Source organism: Bos grunniens, chromosome 19, assembly GCF_055505025.1.
Source record: "Bos grunniens cultivar Pamir isolate PY7600 chromosome 19, Bosgru_T2T1.0, whole genome shotgun sequence".
NCBI classification, from domain to species: domain Eukaryota; kingdom Metazoa; phylum Chordata; class Mammalia; order Artiodactyla; family Bovidae; genus Bos; species Bos grunniens.
The window spans coordinates 26609926-26633054 of NC_141183.1; the positions used below are offsets into that span (position 1 = coordinate 26609926).

The following is a 23129-nucleotide window of genomic DNA, read 5'->3' on the forward strand; positions in this document are numbered from 1 at the left end:
GTATTTTTCCTTCTTTCCCTTGCACAAACTACCTGTTTAAAAGTTTGATTATGTATTTTAAAAACGAAGTAGTAATAATTTAAAAGTTTGATTATAAAAGAAGCCTAAATCTTTAAACAAAATCAGCCACCCCTCCACAAAAATGAATATATTTAATCTGGTCCAAAATTACCAAAGTATATTTCCTCATATGTTAGAAAAGACCACTTCCATCTCCATCTTCTTTTGATTATTGTAAGAAGTTCAATTTAGATTGGATAACATTGCACAATAGAAACCACACTTATTAAATATATGACTTGATCAATTTAGCATAGGAAAGTTAAGTTCTACCAAAAGAAAATATTCTTGCTTATAACTTTGTGCCTTTTAAGTAAATTTATGGGTTTCTGACATTTTGGAATTTGAGAACTACGTGATCAGAAAAGAAGGAACTACAATTTATATTGAATATATGCAAATATGTTCAGAGATGGTTAGGTCCAACCTGTAGAAGAAAATAATTTATTGTGGGTGCAAGTTATGACCCTTGCCTTTGATGGATTTAATCTGTAATCAGACATATACTTGATAAAAATGGTATTGTAAAAAGGTTTATTTTAGTGAAAACTATTACTTTCCAAGCTTAGATCTTTCATCTTGAGGTTAAGTTTTTTCTTCTTTTAACAGGACACCTTACAGGAAAACACGAGAGACATTTCTCCATATCAGGATGCCCTCTCTATCATAATCTCTCAGCTGATGAATGCAAGGTAATTATATATTGTCGTTTATTCACCGTATACTTATTGAGTGCTTACCGTTTGCCAGGCACTTGGCTAAACAATGGGGATACAGTGTGAACAAGATGGGCAGGGTCCTTGTTCTTACATACTAGTGGAGGAAACATTATGAAACAGCTGTGTTTAAAGAAAGGAAAACAGACTCATAAAAGGATTATTGTCTGTAAGGAGTGCTTTGAGAGAAATTAACAAAGGGATTATCTATGAAATATTTGGAACGTCACCCTCTAATTGCATCAATATTTTCTGTTGAAAATTTTCTTCAAAGATTGCTAGGGACCTTTTCCACTAAGGAATAATTTGCATAAATATGTGGTCTCAGTATTTATGCATTAGTTTCTCTTACAAATCTATGAAGGTATTTTACTTTTTAAAGGTTTTTCTAAATTCTCTTCCTCTATGTCTGCTTCTATGGAATACTTCTCCTTTTTGTTACTCTCAATCATACCTACTCTTGGCTAATTCTTGTCTTACAATCTTGAAAAATACAGTTCTAAATAACTTTTGGAATTTGAAATAATGGATTTAAGAGTAGAACCTAAGACCCTATTTTGTATGTGTCTGTCTGGATTGTTGCTACCAAGGAGAAACCAAAAAACGAATTATGGACAAACAAGTTGAAAATGTTATTAATTAAACGCATTGCTCAGGTAGTATTTGGATAGGGTATCCAGGTTGGTTAGACCAAAGTATTAATTGTTGCTTTTGTGGTGATTATTTTGCTAACAAGGCCAGTATGACAGGTTTGTTCCTGTCTGGGCCAGATTCCTCCTGAGAAAAATGAGATTCCCTAGTTAACGTTAATCCTCCCTGATTCAGGAATGTGTTCTCTTATTTACAAGTGGACCACAGGAGAGAAAGCTTTTTTATGTGTTGTGTTTAGTCTTTCAGTAAAGCAGTATACTCTCGGTACTTGACGTGAATTTTGAGTATGTGGACCCTTACCCTTGTTTTCCTTCATCTCAACTTTCTCTTATAAGCAAGGCAGTTTATTCTGCTGACTGTAGAAGTGGTAGGTCTTGCCATTATCTTCATGTTAGTATGAGACCAGATCAAAACAGAAATAGCTCTTCCGTCTTCTCCTTCAGAAGCTGACAAGGCATTAGGTGCTTCTTTCTCTGAAAATAACTGTGATCCCTGTTTTTTTGGGGGAGTTGTCTGTTACTACTTGTCTTTAAATGTAATAATCTAATACTATGGATGGTTTTACATAAAAGTCTTCCTAAGGTATAAAATTGTTGGATGATAGAGAAAGACAATTTCCAGTTTGGGGAAGAAAATTTTGGAAAGAGAAACATATTTCTTGAACTTTACTCTTTTGTGGTCTCTGTTTCAAAGGGAATCAGACTCAGGATAATCCATCTTTACTACTGGACCGTGTGGTTAGAGGATCAGGAGTATTTCTGAAAGATACATATTTTATTACATTTAGAATCTCAAATGGAAACATTAGACTAATTCCTCACATTTATTAAAAGCCCCAGAGTTTTTAAAATACTTGGCATGCACAGAATTACTCTGACTTTTCTGATAAATGATTGCAATCAGCAATATTACCATTTTTATTCAATCAAAAGACCGTATGCAGTGAGTGTACATTTTCATGGGGAGAGGTATAATCAACATAGAAAATTAGTATGAATTTTATTTAGTGGTAAACGTTGTGAGAAACAAAAAGACTAAACTGAGAGTGACTGTTTTGGAGGTGACAAGGTGGCACTGCTTTTGCTTGGGCTGTGAAGAAAGACATTTTATCTGAGCCGTGGGTGATGACAAAGAGGCAGTTGTGTCTAGATGCTGAGTAGAAGGATGGGTAAGCTCAAAGGCTGTGAGGTGGGGAAAAAATGGTTGGGTTTGAAGGATGGAAAGTAGGCTAGTGAGGCTGAAATGTGATAGGAAATGAAGAAGTAGGATCCAGATCATGAAGGGCCTGTAGGCCTTGGCAAAAGGAGTATGCTTTTGTTCTGACAGCCATGAGAAGCATTCAGAGGGCTTTAGCAAAATACCAAAACACTTTTGAAAAATCACAGCTTGCTGGTATGTGGAGAATGAACTGGAGGGGGAAAGAGTTGACACAGGGTAGACTTGTGGGAAGGCCACTCTGAGGTTCAGGCAGTAGATGGTGGCTTGGACTGTTGGCAGTGGAGATGGTCAGAATTGGCTGAACTTGGGATGTGTTTTGGAGAGGGGCAGCCTGATAGACTTGCTGATGAATATCATGTGAAGTGGGAAAGAGAAGAATCAAACATCATTGATGTTCAAGTTTTTGACCTGATCGGTTGTTTAAAAAGTGCTACTATTTATTGCTATAGAGGAGTTTGGGGGTGGAGCAGATTTGTGGGAGAGTGTTAGTCGCCCTGTTTTGACCATGTTGAGTTTTAGTGTTGATGTGAAATAGGGAGTTGGATATGAGTCCTCACTGCCCAGTAGATGAATCTGAGACTGTTGGTAATTGAAGGTGGTTTATCTAAGGTCATAAATGCAGTTAGGTTTCCCTTTAGACTTGAAGTATCTAACCTTTTCTTTGTACTTCTTTACTCTGTTCTTGCACTTCCTCACACTTAGCATTGCACAGTGGAAAGAGGCTCAGAGTCATCAGACTTAGTTAAAATCCTAGCTTTACCACCATCCAGCTGTAATTATGTCACTTTCTGATTCTCAGATAATGGCTGAGAAAACAGAATATGAAGCTTGCCTTATCTGTTTCTTATACAGATTGTGCTAACGTGAAGACCCTTTGAAAGTGAAAGTACAGTGTAAATTCAAGGGATTACTGCTGTATTCTTACACTTTAAGTGAACATAGTTTTAGAAGCAGGTGGATTGATTGACGTTGTTGATGGTTGCAGGTGAGAGCACAGAGCCGGGATAAGCAGATAGAAGAAAGGATGCTGTCCCACAGGCAAGATGACAACAACAGGCATGCAACCAGGCACCAGGTACGGGCCTTGTTAACGCTCCGGCCGTTCACAGTTGAGAGCCGAGTCTTGGATTCTCTCTGCCCCATAACCATTGTAGCTATGTCCACTCCTCTTGTTTCCTGTGCTGCGTCGTCATAAGTGGTCTTCAGTCATAAACTTAGAAACAGTGCTTTTTCCAAATAGTAAATTTTCTAGAAACAAAACTTCTACCTCATAAATGAAGGAATCATGCTACTTGTGATAATAATAGGTAATCTTGATTATTTGCAAGATTATATTCTCTGCTCTATATCCTCATTTTCATCCACTTTCTAACCCATTATAATTTACTTTCAGGCCCCTCTACTCTGCTGGTATGTTTCCAATGGCACCAGTGACTTTTTCTTAGCATTGACGCTTGTTGATTATGTCATTTTTCTTCTACTTTTCTTTGCTGTTGGATTCCAAGATGCTGCTTTGCTCTAATCTTCTTGTCTCTCTGAACATTCATGCACGTTGATTATGCTTAATTCCTTGTCCCCTCCCCTGCCCCCGAATGCCTTTGGTGTTTTCTCTTGCTGTTTTTCGGCCTAGAACTCTATACTTATACCAAGAAGAGATTGTGTTTTTCCTTCAAGGCCTTGTGCAACTCTTAGCTGTTGTCGGAATTCTTCCCAAATCTTGTACCATTAATGAATTTCTTCCTCATGTATTCCTATTTGTAATGTTCTCAGAATGTTAGTTTAGGTTTTGGCACATTTTATATACTCATATCTCATCATATGGATGTCTGTTTTTGTGGTTAGATTATAAGTGGATAGCAGAGGAGGCATGGTGACGGGAAAAAGTTTGACTTTGGAGCCAGACAGGTCTGGATTTGAATACTGCGATTCTGTTACTCTAGCTGCGTGGTCTTAGGCAGGTCAGCTAACTTCCCTCAATTTTATTTCCTTGAATAATATCTACCTGGCAGTGTAGTCAGCTAAATTATGCATGTAAAGTACCATAAGTACCTGTCCTCAGTGCTTGGCAGGTAATAAGCACTCAGTAAGAGGTGGCTACACTTTTCTTCATTGTTTATCTTGGGTTCTATTCTTATTCAGTGTTTAAATTTTTATTCATTTTCCGTATCAGTGCTTGGAAAGCAGTAAGCATTCAATAAATGCCTAATGAATTGAAATGATCTTGATTTTATTCCTGTTGTTCCATCCTTAATCTATATTCCATTTGGATTAATATTAAAGTAAGTACATTTCCTAAACTCATCTTAACTGACAGGGTAGTGGTCTAGGTGATGAGGGAACCCCATTTGGAGTTTAAAAATTAACTGCAGCATTCACAGGGTGGCTGTAATATACTTCACATCCCACCCTGACCGTTTTTCCCTCTACCCTTTCTTTGGTGTATGTTACTTTCATTTAGAGACTTAATTACATAATGAGTTTTCTAGCTAGCTTCTCGATTTTCTCCTTTTTCTTTTTAGGCACCATCAGAGAGGCAGTTGCGATATAAGGAAAAGGTTGCTGAACTCAGGAAGAAAAGAAATTCTGGGCTGAGCAAAGAACAAAAAGAGAAATATATGGTGAGGATAAGTTAAATATTTAGTAGCATGAACTCTTGCTATCACATTTGATTCCTTTTGGTTGCTAAGATTCTGCTTTTCACACTTGCCATTTAGTATGCTCTGTAACAGGACTCTTTGGCAGTTAGAGTTCACTGTATATATAATTCTCCAACAAGAGTGGAACTGGGCGTCCTCAAAAAACAAATACTGTTAGAATTTAGATTAAGAAAAGATAGAATCTTCTAGTTTATAAACCTCACTTTAGGTTTAAAGGGTTAAATTTTCTTGTTTGAACAAATACGATGTTAACGATAAGGAAGAATATTCAAGCCAAGCATCAGTCCATGTCTTTAAATGAAAGAATAAAATACCTACACGATAAAAGGTTTTAATTGGGTGATATATAGTAAATCTTTTTATAGTTTTTTATTTTTCTAGTTTTAAAAATAGTGTACATTTATGACTTCCGTGGTGGTCCAGTGGTTAAGAATCCACCTACCAATGCAGGGTACATGGGTTCAATTCCTGGTCTGGGAAGATCCCATATGCCTTGGAGCAGCTAAGCCATTGCACCGCAACCACTGAGCCTGACTGCTGGAGCCCGTGCTCTGCAGCAGGAGAAGCCAGTGCAGTAAGAGGCCCCGCACCTCAAGGAAGAGTAGCCCCCATTCCCTGCAGCCAGAGGAAGTCCATCCCAGCAGCCAAGACCCAGCTGTAGAATTGGGCTTTCGGGTGAAAATTGTGTGCTTCCCCTCTGTCTTGTTCAGTATTTTTATCTACAGGTTGGGTAGAGATGTAATAATACGACAATACCATTTATTAAGTGCTTATGTGCTAGGCAGGCACTGTGGTTATGTTGCTCCCATAATCTTTGTTACAAAGATGGGTGGTATTTCAGCTGTTGTATAGATGGAAAACTGAGATTTAGATTATGATTTTCCCAGAATCATAAAGGTAGAGAGTGTCTGAATAAAAGCTCCTGAAATTTACCTTACATCTGCTTTCTAGTTTGGGCTGAACCTTCCTGGTAAAAAAGTACTGGATAGGATTTTTTAAAGCTTTTTTAAAAAGTACACAAAACTAGAAGAAATACTTAGAACCCAAGGCTTAGATGACAGAACCCCAAATTAAAAAGATATCCATCAAAGGGGCCCAGATAAGCCAGAAGAAATTTTAATAGGGGTAAAAGTACTGGTGAGTGGTTTCTTCATACGCTAATATATGAGTAAGGTCTACAGCATTCTTCCTGGAATGAGCCTTCTGATCCTCTTAGCCATTATCTTCTACTATCTTCCGATCCTCTTCACCTTCTGCTAGGAGGCGGAGTCTAAGAAGGAGTGGGAAGGGCTAGAATTGAAGGTTAAAAGGAAAGTTGCTCCTTTGGATTTTCTTTCTTGTGTATGGATACTTGTGTACTGACTGCTATGGTAAGATTTGATATTATTTATTTAAAACTGGATTATTTTTATGATTCTAGTTTTCAATGACTGTTCCCTCTTTTGTACTTGCTTAATATTTAGTAAAGCATTTCTCAAGGAAGCTAACCTTTTTTCCTGTAGACTTGGACTGGAGTTCTAAAGTGGGAGTATTCCAGTGCCTTTGGTGGATTGTGTTATGGTAGGTGCAGCAATTCAAGGGAAAGAGTTTACAAAAGCCTGCTTAGTCCAGCTGCTCCTTCCTACCTGTAGATTTTATTTTCAGCCTAAAATCTTAGAAATGAAGGCTTAGAGATTCTAGTTTTTATTTGGTTTTGTTTTTAAATGATTATCCAACTAGATCTCAGGATTCTAGAAGTTGGTAGTGCATTTGGGTTTTGTTATATTTTATTTATTTGTTTTGCCATGCACATTTTCAGAGGAAGAAATGGAAGCATAAAATTCTGAAGAATGAAACTCCCTTTAGGGGTGGTTATTAGGACATTTCCTTTCCAGGTTCACTAGAGTGGGTAGTGGGTATCTTCTGGAATTAACCTGTCTGATAGTTTGTTTTGTACTTGATCCCTAGTGCCTAGTATAATGGCTGGCAAATATTAATAGTAGGTACTAAATAAATAGGTATGGTTATTCTTGGCCCTCTGATTGGCATCCGTTGAAATGCAATAGGTTAAGATCTTAGAAGCAGAAAGTATCATGCTCTGGTTATTTTCCTAGGAACACAGGCAGACCTATGGGAACACTCGGGAACCTCTCCTGGAAAACCTGACGAGCGAGTATGACTTGGATCTTTTCCGAAGAGCACAAGCCCGTGCTTCAGAGGATCTGGTGAGTATTAAAACTTCCAAGGTGAGGACCACTTGTGAGGGTCACTTGGAACTGCCAAGGAAAATTAGCACTCAGTTTCCTAGGGATTAAACATAACTTGCTGCTTGACTCTTTTTCCCTTCCCCCGGCCATCCTTATTTGAGACTTCCTTCCTATTGATATTTAAAATTAATTACCCCTCCTCCCTTCCTTTGTCCCTTAAAGTTTTCCCTCTCCACCTCAACTCCTGGAAGGACCTATTTGGTAGAGGTAGTTATCTGGGTAGAGCAGTAGGTGCCCCTTTGTGTCAGTTGGATAATTTGCAGTTCTGAGAAGCCCTAGACTGGAAGGTACCCCTCTCTGTTGTCCTCTTAACCTAAATAGGAACTCCCCTTTGTGGGATTGCTTCAGCCTTTCATTGCAGCTATAAAAGAATGGGAGAGGAATAATGATCAAGGTTGTTGTCAGATAGTTTAGATATTTAGAATCTTTATGTCCAAAGAAACTTAAAGTTTGTAAAGTGAATTTCATCTTCCTTTTTTTTTTTTTTTAATTATAATCGAATATTTTATTTAAGAATTCTGGATTCTGTAGCGGTCCATGGGCTGGTTGGAAAAGAATTTCCAGACATGAGGCAGAATGAGAGGAGAACAGAGTTTCTTAGAGTGGGAGATGTTATTAGAACAGCAGGCTGGCTCAAGGGAGAGCTGACCCCTTTCTTCGGCTAGTTGCCAATTTTTATACCCTCAAGGCAGAGAAAATTTCAACTGGAAAGGTGACATTAAGTGATTGGTTAGAATGTTTCAGGGTGGGTATTTTACCTAATGCAGGGTAAAGGACCTGGCTGATTTAGATCAGGAGGCTCATGGCAACAGTTGCTACTGACCTTGGTTAATTACAGAAATTTTTGTCCTGTGACCTTGGTATAAGGCTCCATAGAGGAGACTTGTTAAAATTTTGGGAGAGCCAGGGTTTGATCGCTGCCCTTGTTTAGGCTGGGCTACAGCTGCTGGTTTTCTCTATCTTACCCTGGTATTGAACATTTCCTAGGCCAGCTTTTTAGAGCTCTGCCTAATTATTCTTCAGAATTATTTCTGTGACTAACTCATAGCCACTGAGTGGGGACAGGTATTCAAAAATATCTTCTACTTTCTAGCTTTAAATTCCAGAATTAAAGCATCATCCCTGTTTCAAAAGTGTTTTTTAAAGGACCCAAGTTGAGAGCATGGCCAGCATGGGTGCATGTCATGCAGATCCATACAGCTTTCTTTATAAAAGCTTTTGCACATGTATGAAGCGCATTCTCGAGAAGCTTTTGTTTAGTTTTAGAATGTTTGTTAAGGTGTAGGGAGTTTGTGATAAATGGTCTTTTAAAATTCGATTTGTTTCAGACTGATAAAAAGTAAAATTTTACGAAGGGCTTGTTCTGATGTTCAAGAGATGAGGCCCAAGTGGGTAGGTAGCAGAGAAAAGCCACTCTCAAGACCTGTGCTCTGGGCAGTGTAGACAGTACATTTTCTCTAGCCTTCCTAGTGACCCATGCCCCCATAGTCCTCTTCATTGCAAGTTTCTCATGAGCTAGAAGCCAGATATTATTTTTTTCATAGCCAGTTGTGGTGGCATGCACACAGCTTACAACAATAGAAATGATTAATTCTTATCCTCCTGTAACTTGATTTCTTCTCTGCAATACAGGAGAAGTTAAGGCTGCAAGGCCAAATCACAGAGGGGAGCAACATGATTAAAACAATTGCTTTTGGTCGCTATGAGCTTGATACTTGGTACCATTCTCCCTATCCTGAAGAATATGCACGACTGGGACGTCTTTACATGTGTGAATTCTGTTTAAAATACATGAAGAGCCAAACAATACTCCGCCGACACATGGTAAGTTGTCCGAAGGTCCATGACCACGGTGGCGATAAGCTGTAGGATGTCTAGATCGTTGTTTTCCAGTTGCTCAGTCGTGTCCAGTGCTTTTCCACCCCATGGACAGCAGCACTCCAGGTTTGCCTCAAAGCTTCCCTTTTGCTCAAGCTCAAGTCCATTGAGTCAGTGGTGCCGTCTAACCATCTCATCCTCTGTCATCCCTTTCTCCTCCTGCCTTCAATCTTTCCCAGCATCAAAGTCTTTTCCAGTGAGTTGGCTCTTCACATCAGGTGGCCAAAGTATTGGAGCCTCCACTTCATCATCAGTCTTTCCAATGAATATTCAGGACTGATTTCTTTTAGGATTGATTGATCTCCTTGCTGTCCAAGGGACTCCCAAGAGTCTTCTCCAGCACCACAGTTCAAGAGCATCAATTCTTCAGCACTTAGCTTTTTTATTTTCCCCTCTCACATCTGTACATGACTACTGGAAAAACCATAGCTTTGACTATACAGAACCAGTCTGTTGTTCCGTGTCTGGTCTAACTGTTGTTTCTTGATCTGTGTACAGATTTCTCAGGAGGCGTAAGGTAAGGTGGTCTGCTATTCTCATCTCTTTAAGAATTTTCCAGTTTGTTGTGATCTACACAGTCAAAGGCTTTAGTGTAGTCAATGAAGCAGAAGTAGATGTTTTTCTGGAATTCTCTTGCTTTTTCTATGATCCGAGGGATGTTGGCAGTTTGATCTCTGCTTCCTCAGCCTTTTCTAAATCCAGTTTGTATAAATATAGAAGTTCTCAGTTCACATACTGTTGAAGCCTAACTTGAAGGATTTTGAGCATTATTTTACTAGTATGTGAAATGAGTGCAAATGTGTGATAGTTTGCACATTCTCTGGCATTGCCTTTCTTTGGGATTGGAATGAAAACTGACATTTTCCAGTCCTGTGGCTAGTGCTGAGTTTTCCAAATTCACTGACACATTGGGTGCAGCACTTTAACAGCATCATCATTTAGGATTTGAAATAGCTCAGCTGGAGTTCTGTCACCTCCACTACTTCCTGACTCCAGGATGTCTGGCTCCAGGTGAGTGATCACACCATTGTGGCTATATGGGTCATTAAGATCTTTTTAGTATAGTTCTGTTTATTCTTGCCATCTCTTCTTGATATCTTCTTCTGTTAGGTCCATACTGTTTCTGTCCTTTTTTATGCCCATCTTTGCATGAAATGTTCCCTTGGTATCTCTGATTTTCTTAAAGAGATCTCTAGGCTTTCCCTTTCTGTTGTTTTCCTTTATTTCTTTGCAGTGATTACTTTAGGAAGGCTTTCTTACCTCTCCTTGCTATTCTCTGGAACTCTTTATTCAGATGGATATATCTTTCCTTTTCTCCTTTGCCTTTCTCTTCTCTTCTTTTCTCAGCTATTTGTAAGCCCTCCTCAGACAACCACTTTGCCTTTTTGCATTTCTTTTTCTTCGGGATGGTTTTGATCACTGCCTCCTGTACAGTGTCACAAACCTCCGTCCATGGTTCTTCAGGTACTCTATCAGATCTAATCCATTATATCTGTTTGTCACTTCCACTATATAATTATAAGGGCTTTGATTTAGGTCATACCTGAGTGACCTAGTGGTTTTCCCTGCTTTCTTCGAGTCTGAATTTTGCAATAAGGAGTTCATGATCTGAGCTATAGTCAGCTCCCGGTCTTGTTTTTTGCTGGACTGTATAGAGCTGCTCCATCTTTGGCTGCAAAGAATATAATCGGTTTGGTTTTGGTGATGACCATCTGGTGATGTCCATGTATAGAGTCATCTCTTGTATTGTTGGAAGAGAGTGTTTGCTATGACCAGTGCATTCTCTTAGCAAAACTCTGTAAGCCTTTACCCTGCTTCATTTTGTACTCCCAAGGCCAAACTTGCCTGTACTCTAGGTATCTCTTGACTTCTTACTTTTGCATTCCAGTTCTTGATGATAAAAAAAGATCTTGTAGGTCTTCATAAAACTGTTCAACTTCAGCTTCTTTGGCATTAGTGGTTGGGGCATAGACTTGGATTACTGTGATATTGAATGGTTTGCCTTGGAAACGAACAGAGATCGATCATTCTGTCATTTTTGAGATTGCACCCAGGTACTGCATTTTGGACTCTGTTGTTGACTATGAGGGCTATTCCACTTCTTGTGAGGGATTCTTGCCCACAGTAGTAGGTATAATGGTCATCAATTAAATTCCCCGATTCCGGTCCTTTTTGGTTTACTTATTGATTTCCTGAGATGTTGATGCTCACTCTTGGCATCTCCTGTTTGACTGCTTCCAATTTACCTTTACCTTGATTCATGGACCTAACATTCCAGGTTCCTATGCAGTACTGTTCTTTGTAGCGTCAGACTTCATTTTTACCACCAGACACATCTACAACTGGGTGGTGTTTCCACTTTGGCTCAGCCTCTTCATTCCTTCTGGAGCTATTTTGTTGCTCTTCTCCAGTAGCATATTAGACACTTACTGGCCTGGGGATTCTAGATTTTGACATCTTTCTAAATACCTCTCAGTGGTCCACAGAAATGGAATGAAGGCACAGGAAATTGAAAGCCGCATATTAGAGTCGGAGTATACAGCCTTTGGCAAGGCTGGTGCTGGGTGGCTCTGAAACACATGCTGTCATTTTCATCTCCCTGTCTTTTTCTTGCTGCCTGCTCTTCTCTGTTCCTGGGGTATGAATTACCTCTGCCCACAGTTTTTCTGACTCAAAGTGGATAAAAACAGATGGACTTCACTACACAGAACTGGGACAATGTGATTCACCTTTGTATCTCTAGCAACTAGCCTTGGCAATAAATGCCCCATAAATGTGTGTTGAAGGAACTCTTGCTTAAGAAAGACAAATTATGAAATTAACAGAATAGGTCCTTGGGTCAGCCTTTCCCATGAGTTGTTTAATGTTTGCTGGTTTCTGAACAGCCTTCTTGTTAAAATAGGAATAAACAGTTGAATCATTTTATTTTATTTTTTTACAAATGTATTCCTTACTTATTTTATAGTTTTAAGCCATTTTTCTTCTCCTGATTGTGGAATGAAAAGTCTTGTCTTGAATTTCTGCCGTGGAGCAGGGGTGGAGATTGGTCTGTAAGACGAGGAAACCTCTGTTTTTTCTTATTTCCATAATCACAAGTGATTGTGGCTGTATCTATAGCCCAGCATTCCTATAGTTTCTGTCATAGTATTTGTCCCAGTTTGGTGCTAAAACTGCTTTTTTGTGTTCCCAGCTCTGGAGTACACTCTGGCCCAGAACCACCATTGCCAATTAAGACTGCAGTCTAAAGACTGCCCTTTAGACTGCAGCACAGTAGGCTCCCACTAGACTGGGTAGGGAAGAATGCTGGGAGTAGGGGCAGGTGGGTGATAAGTGAGGACTGGGCTTCATGATTGTAGACCATGAAGATAAGCTAATTCAGAGTTTGCTATGTGAAAGACTGGTATTTTTATTGATGTGAACTGCTTACTGTTTCTTTTTTCTTTCTGTTTATTTAGTGGTACTAACTAATGAAGTAGCCAAAAGGCAAGAAATAGTAGGGAGAGAAAACAAAGGGCCTATATATAGTCTGAGGATCAAGTAAACAGTCTGAATATTTGATAATAGCTACTGTATTATATAAGTTATAAAAATCAAATTTCACGGAATAGAAAACCTATTTTAATTCATACCTCCGAAGACTCTTGTTGCTTTAGGCATAATCACAGAAATGGGCTTTCTTGGCCTATTTGGCCAACAGTTTGGCTTCTGTTTCTGAACAGATAATGTTAGTTTATTCACTGTTGGGAAGAGCCAACATGAGTAAAGGGGTGGAGACAGGAGCAAATCACAGGTGGAGCTCTCATTACTGAATGAATATGTGGACTTATATGTGACAAATTGGGACATGCTTTTTTTTAATGACTATTTTATTTTTGACTCTGCTGGGTCTTCATTGTGGTGGTTTCTCATTGCAGAGCAGGGCTCTAGGCACATAGTCTTTAGTAGTTGCGGTGCCTGCGCTCTATCTAGAGTGCTGGCTCAGTAGTTTCGGCATGTGGGCTTAGTTGCCACGCAGCATGTGGGTCTCCTGCATTGGCAGGTGAATTGTTAACCCCTGGACCACCATGGATGCCCTTATGACTCTTTATTGACTAAAAGAGTCAGAATATAATTTCATAAAAAATATTCATGTATATGCTTTTTTTGTTGTTTAGTCACTCAGTCATGTCCGACCCTGTGACTGCATGGACTGAAGCACACCAGGCTTCCCTGACCATCACACTTTCCCAGAGTTTGCTCAAACTCATGTCCATTGAGTTGGTGATGCCATCCAACCATCTCATCCTCTGTTGTCCTCTTCTCCTGCCCTCACTCTTTGCCAGCATCTTTTCCAGTGAGTCAGCTCTTTGCATCAGGTGGCCAGAGTATTGGAGTTTCAGCACCAGTCCTTCCAACTAATATTCAGGATTGATTTCTTTTAGCATTGATTGGTTTGATCTCCTTGCTGTCCAAGGGACTCTCAAGAGTCCTGTCCAGCACCACAGTTTGAAACCATCAGTTCTTCAGCATGCAGGCTTCTTTATGGTCCAACTCTCACAACTGTACATGACTATTGGAAAAGACATATGCTTTTTAATGATATTTTTTAAAGTATTTACATAAAACCTTTCAAAAAGTCACCTATTTACAGTAGTGGCTTCCCTGCATTAAATCTGTGAGCACTTGCAGGTGAGGAAAGGGGTACCTTGTGCCCTCTTGTGGCCAAGTTGTTGTCTCCCCACCCCCCACCCCAGCCCTGTCTTCCTGTTGCTCAACCAGGCTTCCTTGCCTATTTTTCTAAAGCCACAGAAGGACATGTCCTATTTCAGTATAGTACAACAAAGGGAACATTTGGAGACGGGGCATGGTTTGTATCACTGGGTCTGTTTTCTAATCTGAAAAGAAGACCATAATGGTTTAGGTGGTAATGAGAAGTTACTGGTAAAGGTGAGAGTACCTTTACTTAGCAACTCTTAAGCTGCTGGAAATAAGCTGCTTAAGAATTTCCTGTTGGCACAAGCCATTTTATAATAAGCCTGGGTATTTTTTATTTATCTTACTCTTACATAGTAGAAGATCTAATCTCCTAGGTTGGAGCAGCGCCAGAAAATAATCCAGAAAACTTGTTCCAAACTACTATAAAAATCCAGAAATATATTGCAGTGAATTTAGAAGTCTTTGTTTCACTAAAAGAAAAAAATCCATTTTGCTGTCAGTTTGTCAGACTGTCCATCTCAGCTAACCCAGTTCAACCTGTGGTTCCTTTTCCCTTTTGAGCAGCAAGTCTTACTGGGAAGGATTGTTTGCCTGATGTGAATTCCATTCTCTTACAGGCTAAGTGTGTGTGGAAACACCCACCTGGTGATGAGATATATCGCAAAGGTTCAATCTCTGTATTTGAAGTGGATGGCAAGAAAAACAAGGTAAAAATGGTGATATCAGAAGAAGGGATGGAAATGTACTTTCACCAGTTTCAGAAATTTATCTCCAGCTTGTAAAGAAGATAGAACTTTTCTATTGGCCAAAATACAGTTTCTGCTTCATTAACAATAATGGCGTGATCTTTAATTTTAGGCCTTTATCTGATAAGTATAAGAATCACATGCTGACACATAAATGCTGTTCCTTTACTTCCAGATCTACTGCCAAAACCTGTGCCTGTTGGCCAAGCTTTTTCTGGACCACAAGACATTATATTATGATGTGGAACCCTTCCTGTTCTATGTTATGACAGAAGCAGACAGCACTGGTTGTCACCTGATTGGATATTTTTCCAAGGTCAGCGGGATCTGGAGATTAAGAAGCTGATGACCAGAGCAGGGTAGTTGATGTTGGCATATGAAGCCTCAAATCACTGACAGAAAGAGGCGGTTCCCTGGGCATTGATGATTGCCCTTCTCTTAAAGGGTGGCAGGGGGTGGGGTGGACATCCACGTATCAAAGATTATTTAATGAAAATGTGCAGTCTTTATGAAAAGCTTTTGGTTTATTCATTTCTGGACTTGTGGGTTGAAGCTGCCCATTAGTTGCTGGCCAGCACCCGGCCTCCTAACCCACAAGCCCACATCTTGCCATCCAAGCCAGCCAACTCTCCTGGCTTTGCTGTCCTCTGTGTTATTAGCTTAAAACCAGGAAATATGTTCCTTTTGCCTGGTTTTCTAGCTGGGCTCCTTCAGTGATAACACCACTACACCTTTAAAGATTCAAGGCCAGATTTTGCTTATAGCTTTTCAATATAGCAACTTTATTGAAATATAATTTTCACATACCATACAATACACTCATTTACAGTGTACGATGCCGTGGGTTTTAGTATAGTCACAGAGTTGTGCAGCCACCATGCAGTCACCACTATCAGTTTTTGTTACTCCCAGTTTGAAACACCGTACCCATAAGTAGTCACTCCTCATTTCCACTCATTCTGTTTGCAGGCCCACTGTCTCTATTTAAGCTTGCATATTCTGGACATTTCACATAAATGGAATCATACAATATGTGATTTAAAGAGTGCTACTCTAGACTGGATTCAGTGTTCTAAACCTTCTTGCCTTGCTCTTTGCCTCTAAAAAAGAATCCTAGAGTCATTGCCCTAACGGTGAGACTGGAGGTCTCAGCTAGGGAAACCCTGAGATCATCAGCATAAAGGGTGTGGATATACCAGCTATAAGGCCTGACAGCCACTTCCCAGGACTAGTTAGCATATATTTTGCAAGCAGCCTTGCTTGTATCTGGGACTGCTGAGACACCTTTGGTCCCGTATTCTTCTAATCTTCTCATCTGTTTGCTCTTGATTTTAGGAAAAGAATTCATTCCTCAACTACAATGTATCCTGTATCCTTACCATGCCTCAGTACATGAGACAGGGCTATGGCAAGATGCTCATTGATTTCAGTAAGTAAAACAGCCAAGTCCTAAGTTGCACAAGCAGGGACTATTGTATTGTCTTTTTGTCCTATGGTCTGTCTTCACAATTCCTGGCATATAGTGGAAATACACTCATATTAAGTGAGTGAGTAAGTGGAAAAAACCTGAACATTGTCAGTTGGCCTGATACACATTGAACACTCAGATGAATACAGGACCCTGAGTTGGTACCTAATAGTCTGCTGAGATATAGAGGATAGTAAAGTAAGCTCTTTAGTATTATCCTAATGTGAGACTTATGAATAGCACTGCTGCTGCTGCTGCTGCTAAGTCGCTTCAGTCGTGTCCGACTCTGTGCGACCCCATAGACGGCAGCCCACCAGGCTCCCCTGTCCCTGGGATTCTCAAGGCAAGAACACTGGAGTGGGTTGCCATTTCCTTCTCCAATGCATAAGAGTGAAAAGTGAAAGTGAAGTCGCTCAGTCGTGTCCGACTCTCAGCGACCCCATGGACTGTAGCCCACCAGGCTCCTCCATCCATGGGATTTTCCAGGCAAGAGTACTGGAGTGGGGTGCCATTGCCTTCTCCGATAAATAGCACATTCATCTGTAAAGCTTCGAATTTGTTTATGGGTGTTAAGTTCAGTTTTGTAAGTTGTTCTCTAAAGGCATTCGTGTACCTGATAGAGGCTTTGGGTCTTATTAATCATGAATGCTGTATTTGGGAATTTGCCTACTCGGTAAAATTTATTTGTAACCCTAAAATCAAAGAACATACACATGGCAGGGAAAAAAAAGTCACCACATGTTTCCAGATGAGGTCAAACAGATACTTATTTGGGCTTTGTTTAAGCTGGTGTCCTTTAGAGCCATGTTGTTCATATTTTTATGCTTTTTGTTGCTATTTTTATCTTTTATTATTATTTTTTTGGCCATGCCACATAACTTGTGGGCTCTTAATTCCTCTGACAAGGGATCAAACCCAGGCCCTCAGCAGTGAAAGGGTGGAGTCCCAGCCACTGGAATTCCCTGTCGGTTTTCAGTGGCCCCTGAGCACAGTGCTGAAGTACTGTCTAGTAAGGCTGTGATGTGCCTTCCAGAAAAAATGTGTTTTATAGACAGGTTTTTATTTAGGCATTCGTGATTGTGCTGTTGGCTTTTAGTTCAGTGTTAAGTCAACAGTATGTATTAAATAGGTGTCTTTAAATAAAAATGCATAAAACAAAGTTGGTTATATATTGATTGGTTGATGAAAATGTGATGAGGGGCCCACAGGAACCTAACCCTGTATTTACCCCAAGAGCAATGGTTCAATATAGCTTATTCAGTGTTTGCTGTGACTTTATAGAATATAATTTACTGTAAATAATGAGATTCAGCTGTATTTTATTCCATGTTCACTGTAACATGATGTATTTTGGTCAAATTAAAATTCCTAGAATCAGCTTTTTGATCCTTTTTTTAAGCCACCTGGTTAGAGAGAAATCAGGAAATGGCCTAACCCACTAATGGAGTTGAGGGGATTGTGTATCTTTGAATAGGTAACAACTATTTTGTAAGCTTTGTGGAAATTTTCAAACATACACCAAAGAAGCGTAATAGTATAATAAATCCTCCTGTAATGATTACCATTTTATGGCTAGTCTTGTTTTACCTGTAGTCCCACCCTCAGTTATCTTGGTATCTCTAAAAGTATAAGGTCTGTTATACCTAAAAAAGCCCTACAAAACAAAAAAGTCCTTAATGTCATAAAATATACTATTCAAATTTTCATTATTTTGTGATTTGGTTCTTTAAAAAAAGAAGAAGTTGTTTTTACTCAGATAGAGATAGAACTGTGTAGCTTATAAATCAGTTTTTAGTTTAGAGGTTCCCTGCCCCATCTCTTTCTTTTCTTTGCTATTTATTTAAGTTGGTTAAATAAATAGTAGTTTGAGTTTCCTGAAGTATGAGTTTGCTGACTGCATCCCCCTGGTGTTGAAAGTTAGATGTTTAGCTGTTAAAACTGGAGACTTTGTGAAATTCAGATCATGTCTATTCCCATCTGCTGCCCACTACCAATATTTCATAGGCAGTACTGAGATAATCCATTCCTTTTTTCTTTTAAGAGTTTTTAGGGTTATATAAAAAAAATTTTTTTTTTAAATTATTTTATTTTTGGCTGCATTGGGTCTTTGTTCCTTTGCTTGGGCTTTCCTAGCTTCAGCGAGCCGGGGCTACTCTTTGGTGTGGTGTTCAGACTTCACATTCCGGTGGCTTCTCTTATTACGAAGCACAGGCTCTAGGCACTCAGGCTCAGTAGTTTCGGCTCTTGGGCTCTAGGGTGCAGGCTCCTCAGTTGCGGTGCACAGGCTTAGTTGCTCCGAAGCATGTAGGATCTTCCTGGACCTGGCATTGAACCCGTGTCCCCTGCATTGGCAGGAGGATTCTTGTCCACTGCACCACCAGGCAAGTTCTGAGGTAATAAGTTTCTAGTGCAGGCTTCCACTAGAAGGCTTTTATATTAAATGTCCATTATAAGTAAATGTGAAAACACATTAGTCCCCTTTTGTTTGTACAAAGGCAGTCAACTATACTACAGCTAATACATAGCATTGCGTTAAATCACTGAACCCTGATGGATATTGCCAAGCAGACTCTACTCCTTAAATCTTTATCCATTTTGGTATGCTGTTCTTATTAGGATGAGATACAGTATCTGCATTGTTCTCTGGCAGGTTATTTGCTTTCCAAAGTGGAAGAAAAAGTTGGCTCCCCAGAACGTCCACTCTCAGATCTGGGGCTCATAAGCTATCGCAGTTACTGGAAAGAAGTGCTTCTTCGTTACCTGCATAATTTCCAAGGCAAAGAGATTTCTATCAAAGGTTGGTTTTTTTGCTCTTAGAGAATGTTACCTAAGATGTTTGCTCCTCTGAATATTCTGACTTTTCTGTTTGGCCCTGTTCATGTTTTGTAATCAGCGAAGATAATGCCACATTCTGTGTTTCATCTGAATATGAGAGTGGAAGGCTCACTAATGTGGACCACTCACTAAGGTGCCTAAGGATTCCAAAGCATTTGGCCCTAGAGACTGGTTATATGATTTGGTTTCTCAAATTTTAGGTTGCTAACACTTTATTTCACAAAATTCTCAACAAAAGCAAGAAAGAAAAACTTCAAGTTATTTGGCGCACACCGGAACTTCTAACATCCCAGAATATTTATGCGAGAGTGAAGTAATTTAGTTTGTTCTTTGACTTCAGTTTCTATAGGAGCCAAAGTGGTTTCCTGCTGTACTGTCCCTCTTTTGTAGTTATTTTAAGTGGTCAAATGAATACTTTATAAACTTCTGGACAGCTTGGGTCAAGTAGCAAAGATTCCAAACATTTGGAGTCTGTGTAGATTTCCTTCAAAGGAAAAGGGTCCTTGGTAGGGGGGTGGGGAGGTCTGCATTTTGAGCAAGTAGCTCTTCTGTTTCAGAAATTAGCCAGGAGACAGCTGTGAATCCTGTGGACATTGTCAGCACTCTGCAAGCCCTTCAGATGCTCAAATATTGGAAAGGAAAACACCTAGTTTTGAAAAGACAGGTAAAGTTTCTGTTAGCCTTTTACTCATTGCTTTATGTCTCTTGAGGCCTAGCAAAGTGGAGCCTTCACACCTTAAAGTGTAACCTTCCCTTTTTAAAGAGTCTGACTCCATGCAGCTTTTCCTTGGTCTCATTGTTAGGCTTGTCTCTGACTGTTCCCTTATCAGAAGCTTTTAGTAAGCTCCTGTCTCACACTTGGATGACACAAGCATCAACAGCTCCAGTTAAGCAGCTTTATGTTGCACTGTTGTACTTCTGTCCTTTGATGATTTTCTTACATCAGAGAAGAGTGCCCATCTGTGGAGGAGAATCTCCATAACCTTCAGGGCCTGCAGAAGTGGTTTTAAATTCCTTTAACAAATGCCATCTCAGCTGATGTCAATTTAAAAAATGTTTTCAGTTGACTTACAACATTTACTCTGGAGGGGCCATGGCAACCCACTCTAGTGTTCTTGTCTGGAGAATCCCATGAACAGGGAAGCCTGGAAGGGTTGCACAAAGTCAGGCACGACTGAAGCAACTTAGCATGTGTGCACAACATTTAATAAGGGAAGATGGGTAATGATTTTCAGGTCTTGCTGAGGGCATAATAGGAAGAAATGGATTAGGTAGGAGAACATTAGGTAAATCAAAAGAACTTTTTTTATACCTGTCTCACACCTTAGTATATTATGAAACCTTTGGTGATTTCTTCTTTGCTAACAATCATTTTGGAATCCACATATAAAGATGTTTTAGTTGAATGCATATAATAGTTTTTTTCCCATTGTTTTCTCTCAGGATCTCATTGATGAGTGGATAGCCAAAGAGGCCAAAAGATCCAACTCCAATAAAACCATGGATCCAAGCTGTTTAAAATGGACCCCTCCCAAGGGCACTTAAAGTGACCGGTTACTCCGAGCCAGCGAACCCCAGCAGTAGGAATCCGTACCCTAGGGATCTGTCTGTCATTTCTGTTGCTCTTGTGATTGGCAAGTACAGTATCCTTTGGGAAGGCCATCCCCCTCAGGACTGTCCTGGCTCCGACCTTCGTGTACACTGCAGACGCTGGTTCTGAGGAACTGTTGTTTCGGCCTCAGTGAGGTTGCCTGGATGGGATCTCTATTAGACTTGAGTGCAGATCCCTTGTAGCACTGACCCAAGGTGTTCTGTTTTGGTACTGTACCTGTCCAGTCACTGGTTCTCTCCTCTGGCCCCATGAGGTTGTGTCGTGTCTTCTAAACTTTGTAATAGTGCTTCTTGCCACCTGGTCACCAGACCACCAAGTACGGTTACTGCCACCAGGACCTTTCCAGTTATTCCTTACATGTGTTTTTGGAGGGGCAGGGAAGAGGTGACACTTCTGAGTGTGTGTTGGGAGGGGTCCCTTCCCTTTGGATTTCATCTCACTTTAAGTTATTTCCTCCATTTTTACTGAAAGACCTGTTTTTAATCAGTATCAGGCTGACCAGAGCCAAATACTTCTGAAGACTCTTGAGGGATTAGTCTTGGTTACAGCATATGCTCTAAATGAGATGGAGAAAAGAATTGAGAGGTGGTGATTCTCTATTTGGATTTGAGTTCACCTGTGAACAGTGGGCAACATCTTGGTGAAAGGGAATGAAATACTACTTTTTGCCTCACGAGAAAGTGCCCAGTAGTAAATGTTTTCTTCTCTTTACTCCCTGCCTCTTTTTACTTTTGCAGGTGCCAAAGTAATTTCCAGTTCTCCCTTTCATGTTGCATGATAACCGGTTAATTATATTGCAGAAACCTTTCACCAGTACCGGTCTGATATTGCACACCTAAGTTGCACATAAGTTGCATTGCTTTTGTCTGAACATCCTTGGAGAAGTGATTGAAAATGACTTCCGTATCTCAGCCCATGACTCAGCAAGGCAGAATGGCCACCCCTGCCAAGGTTTGCTTTTCTTTTCAACAGTGCCTCACCCTCCCTCTAAGGACTAAAGTGCTTATGCCCTTCCAAGAACTCCATTTCCTTTTTGGGATTTACCACCACCCCCCATTCTCTGGTCTCCTCTATTTTTGGTGTCGTTTAAGTGAAGGAGGAGATGCTCCCTCTAATTTCTCTAGCCCGTTATAACCTGCTATCTTGGGGCAGCTTTTGATGTATGACATGTCACCCTTCCCAACTTGGTCTCCGGCAACACCGCTGTCTTCATGTGGAGCCCGTACCACAATCCTAACTCTGGTCATTTGTGCCTTTCTCTTGTCATCTTTGTACACTACTTATATTCACTGTGGGTTGGGGGGAGCTAACTTTAAGCATGTTCAGTGGCAGCTCCCTGCCAGTTTCAGTGTCACTGTTAAAATTTACCCAAAAGCAATTTCACTGGGGGTTTTCTTAAGGGGTAAAGGCCTTTTACAGAAGCTAACCCTTCCCCAAATGTGGTAGAATGTGCTGTTCTGTATCTACTCTTCAATAAAGCATGTTCTCTGCTGAAATTTGTTTCACCCAGGAACTCTCATTTGAGTGTGAAATGGTGCCACTGGCCTACCACTAATAAATGCACTTGAGGTTTATTTTCTAAGCAGTAAACTGACTGTTCAGGGACATGATTTGTGGGTGGGGAAAGTTGTTTTTTCCTCTGATGCAGGCTATCTGGAGGGAGTGCTTAACTCTGAGCTTGTCTAGTTGCTGGAGTAAATTCTGTGTGCCACACTCTGGTTCCAGCTAACAGGTATGCATAGCTGTGAGTAGTTTCTGTTATCCATTTGAAGACCCAGCAGGAGGTAAGGCTAGGTGGGATAGCTGTGGGAAGTGGGAACAGACGTGTCCTCTTTTATCTCCAGGCTTACTTGCCAGTAGTGAGCAATGCCATCTCTAATAATCATTGTCTCTCTCAGGTTGAGGTGATTTCTGAAAGTAGCTGCACTTTCCTGTAGCGTTTACCTAGTGTGAGAAACGGGAGACCGGGCACTTAACTGGATGGTAGAGAGGAGGGAGGTGGAAATTGTATCTGTTGGAGTGGTTTTGCCCGCTCTGGCCAGCATGGTGAGAACGTCTCCTGGCAGAAAAACTAAGTGTCTTCCTTGGTAAAGTTAGAGTCCTACGTGTCACCTACTAGGGTGGGAAATGGGATGAGAGAAACTCAGGCTTATAAAAAGACCATTCTTACACACATCTTAGAGAAATGTGTGCCCTGATTTCCCTCTTCTAAGTGTTTGCATCAAAGGGAAATTCTCTTGTCTCTCCCATTTTGGAAAAATTGAGGAAGGTAATATGGACCTCAATGATAGTGGATAGACAGTGCAGATCACAAGTCTTCGGTGATTGTCATCCCTCTTTCCTCACC

At 40.2% G+C, this 23129-nt stretch overlaps 1 protein-coding gene across 2 annotated transcripts in view; it reads left to right on the top strand.

Annotated features, from left to right (window-relative positions):
- KAT7 (lysine acetyltransferase 7) overlaps positions 1-22278 on the top strand; it is a 34766-nt gene extending 12488 nt beyond the window's left edge. The window contains exons 5-15 of one of the 2 annotated variants that reach the window (XM_086355482.1): positions 670-752; positions 3631-3720; positions 5165-5263; positions 7396-7506; positions 9181-9372; positions 14739-14828; positions 15043-15183; positions 16203-16296; positions 18986-19132; positions 19728-19834; positions 20614-22278. In XM_086355482.1, the coding sequence (XP_086211608.1) occupies positions 670-752; positions 3631-3720; positions 5165-5263; positions 7396-7506; positions 9181-9372; positions 14739-14828; positions 15043-15183; positions 16203-16296; positions 18986-19132; positions 19728-19834; positions 20614-20715 (1256 nt within the window). In that variant the 3' untranslated portion in view covers positions 20716-22278. The remainder of the gene's footprint in view (positions 1-669; positions 753-3630; positions 3721-5164; positions 5264-7395; positions 7507-9180; positions 9373-14738; positions 14829-15042; positions 15184-16202; positions 16297-18985; positions 19133-19727; positions 19835-20613) is intronic. The other variant, XM_086355483.1, reaches the window with a different exon arrangement.
- The last annotated feature ends 851 nt before the right edge of the window (positions 22279-23129 follow it).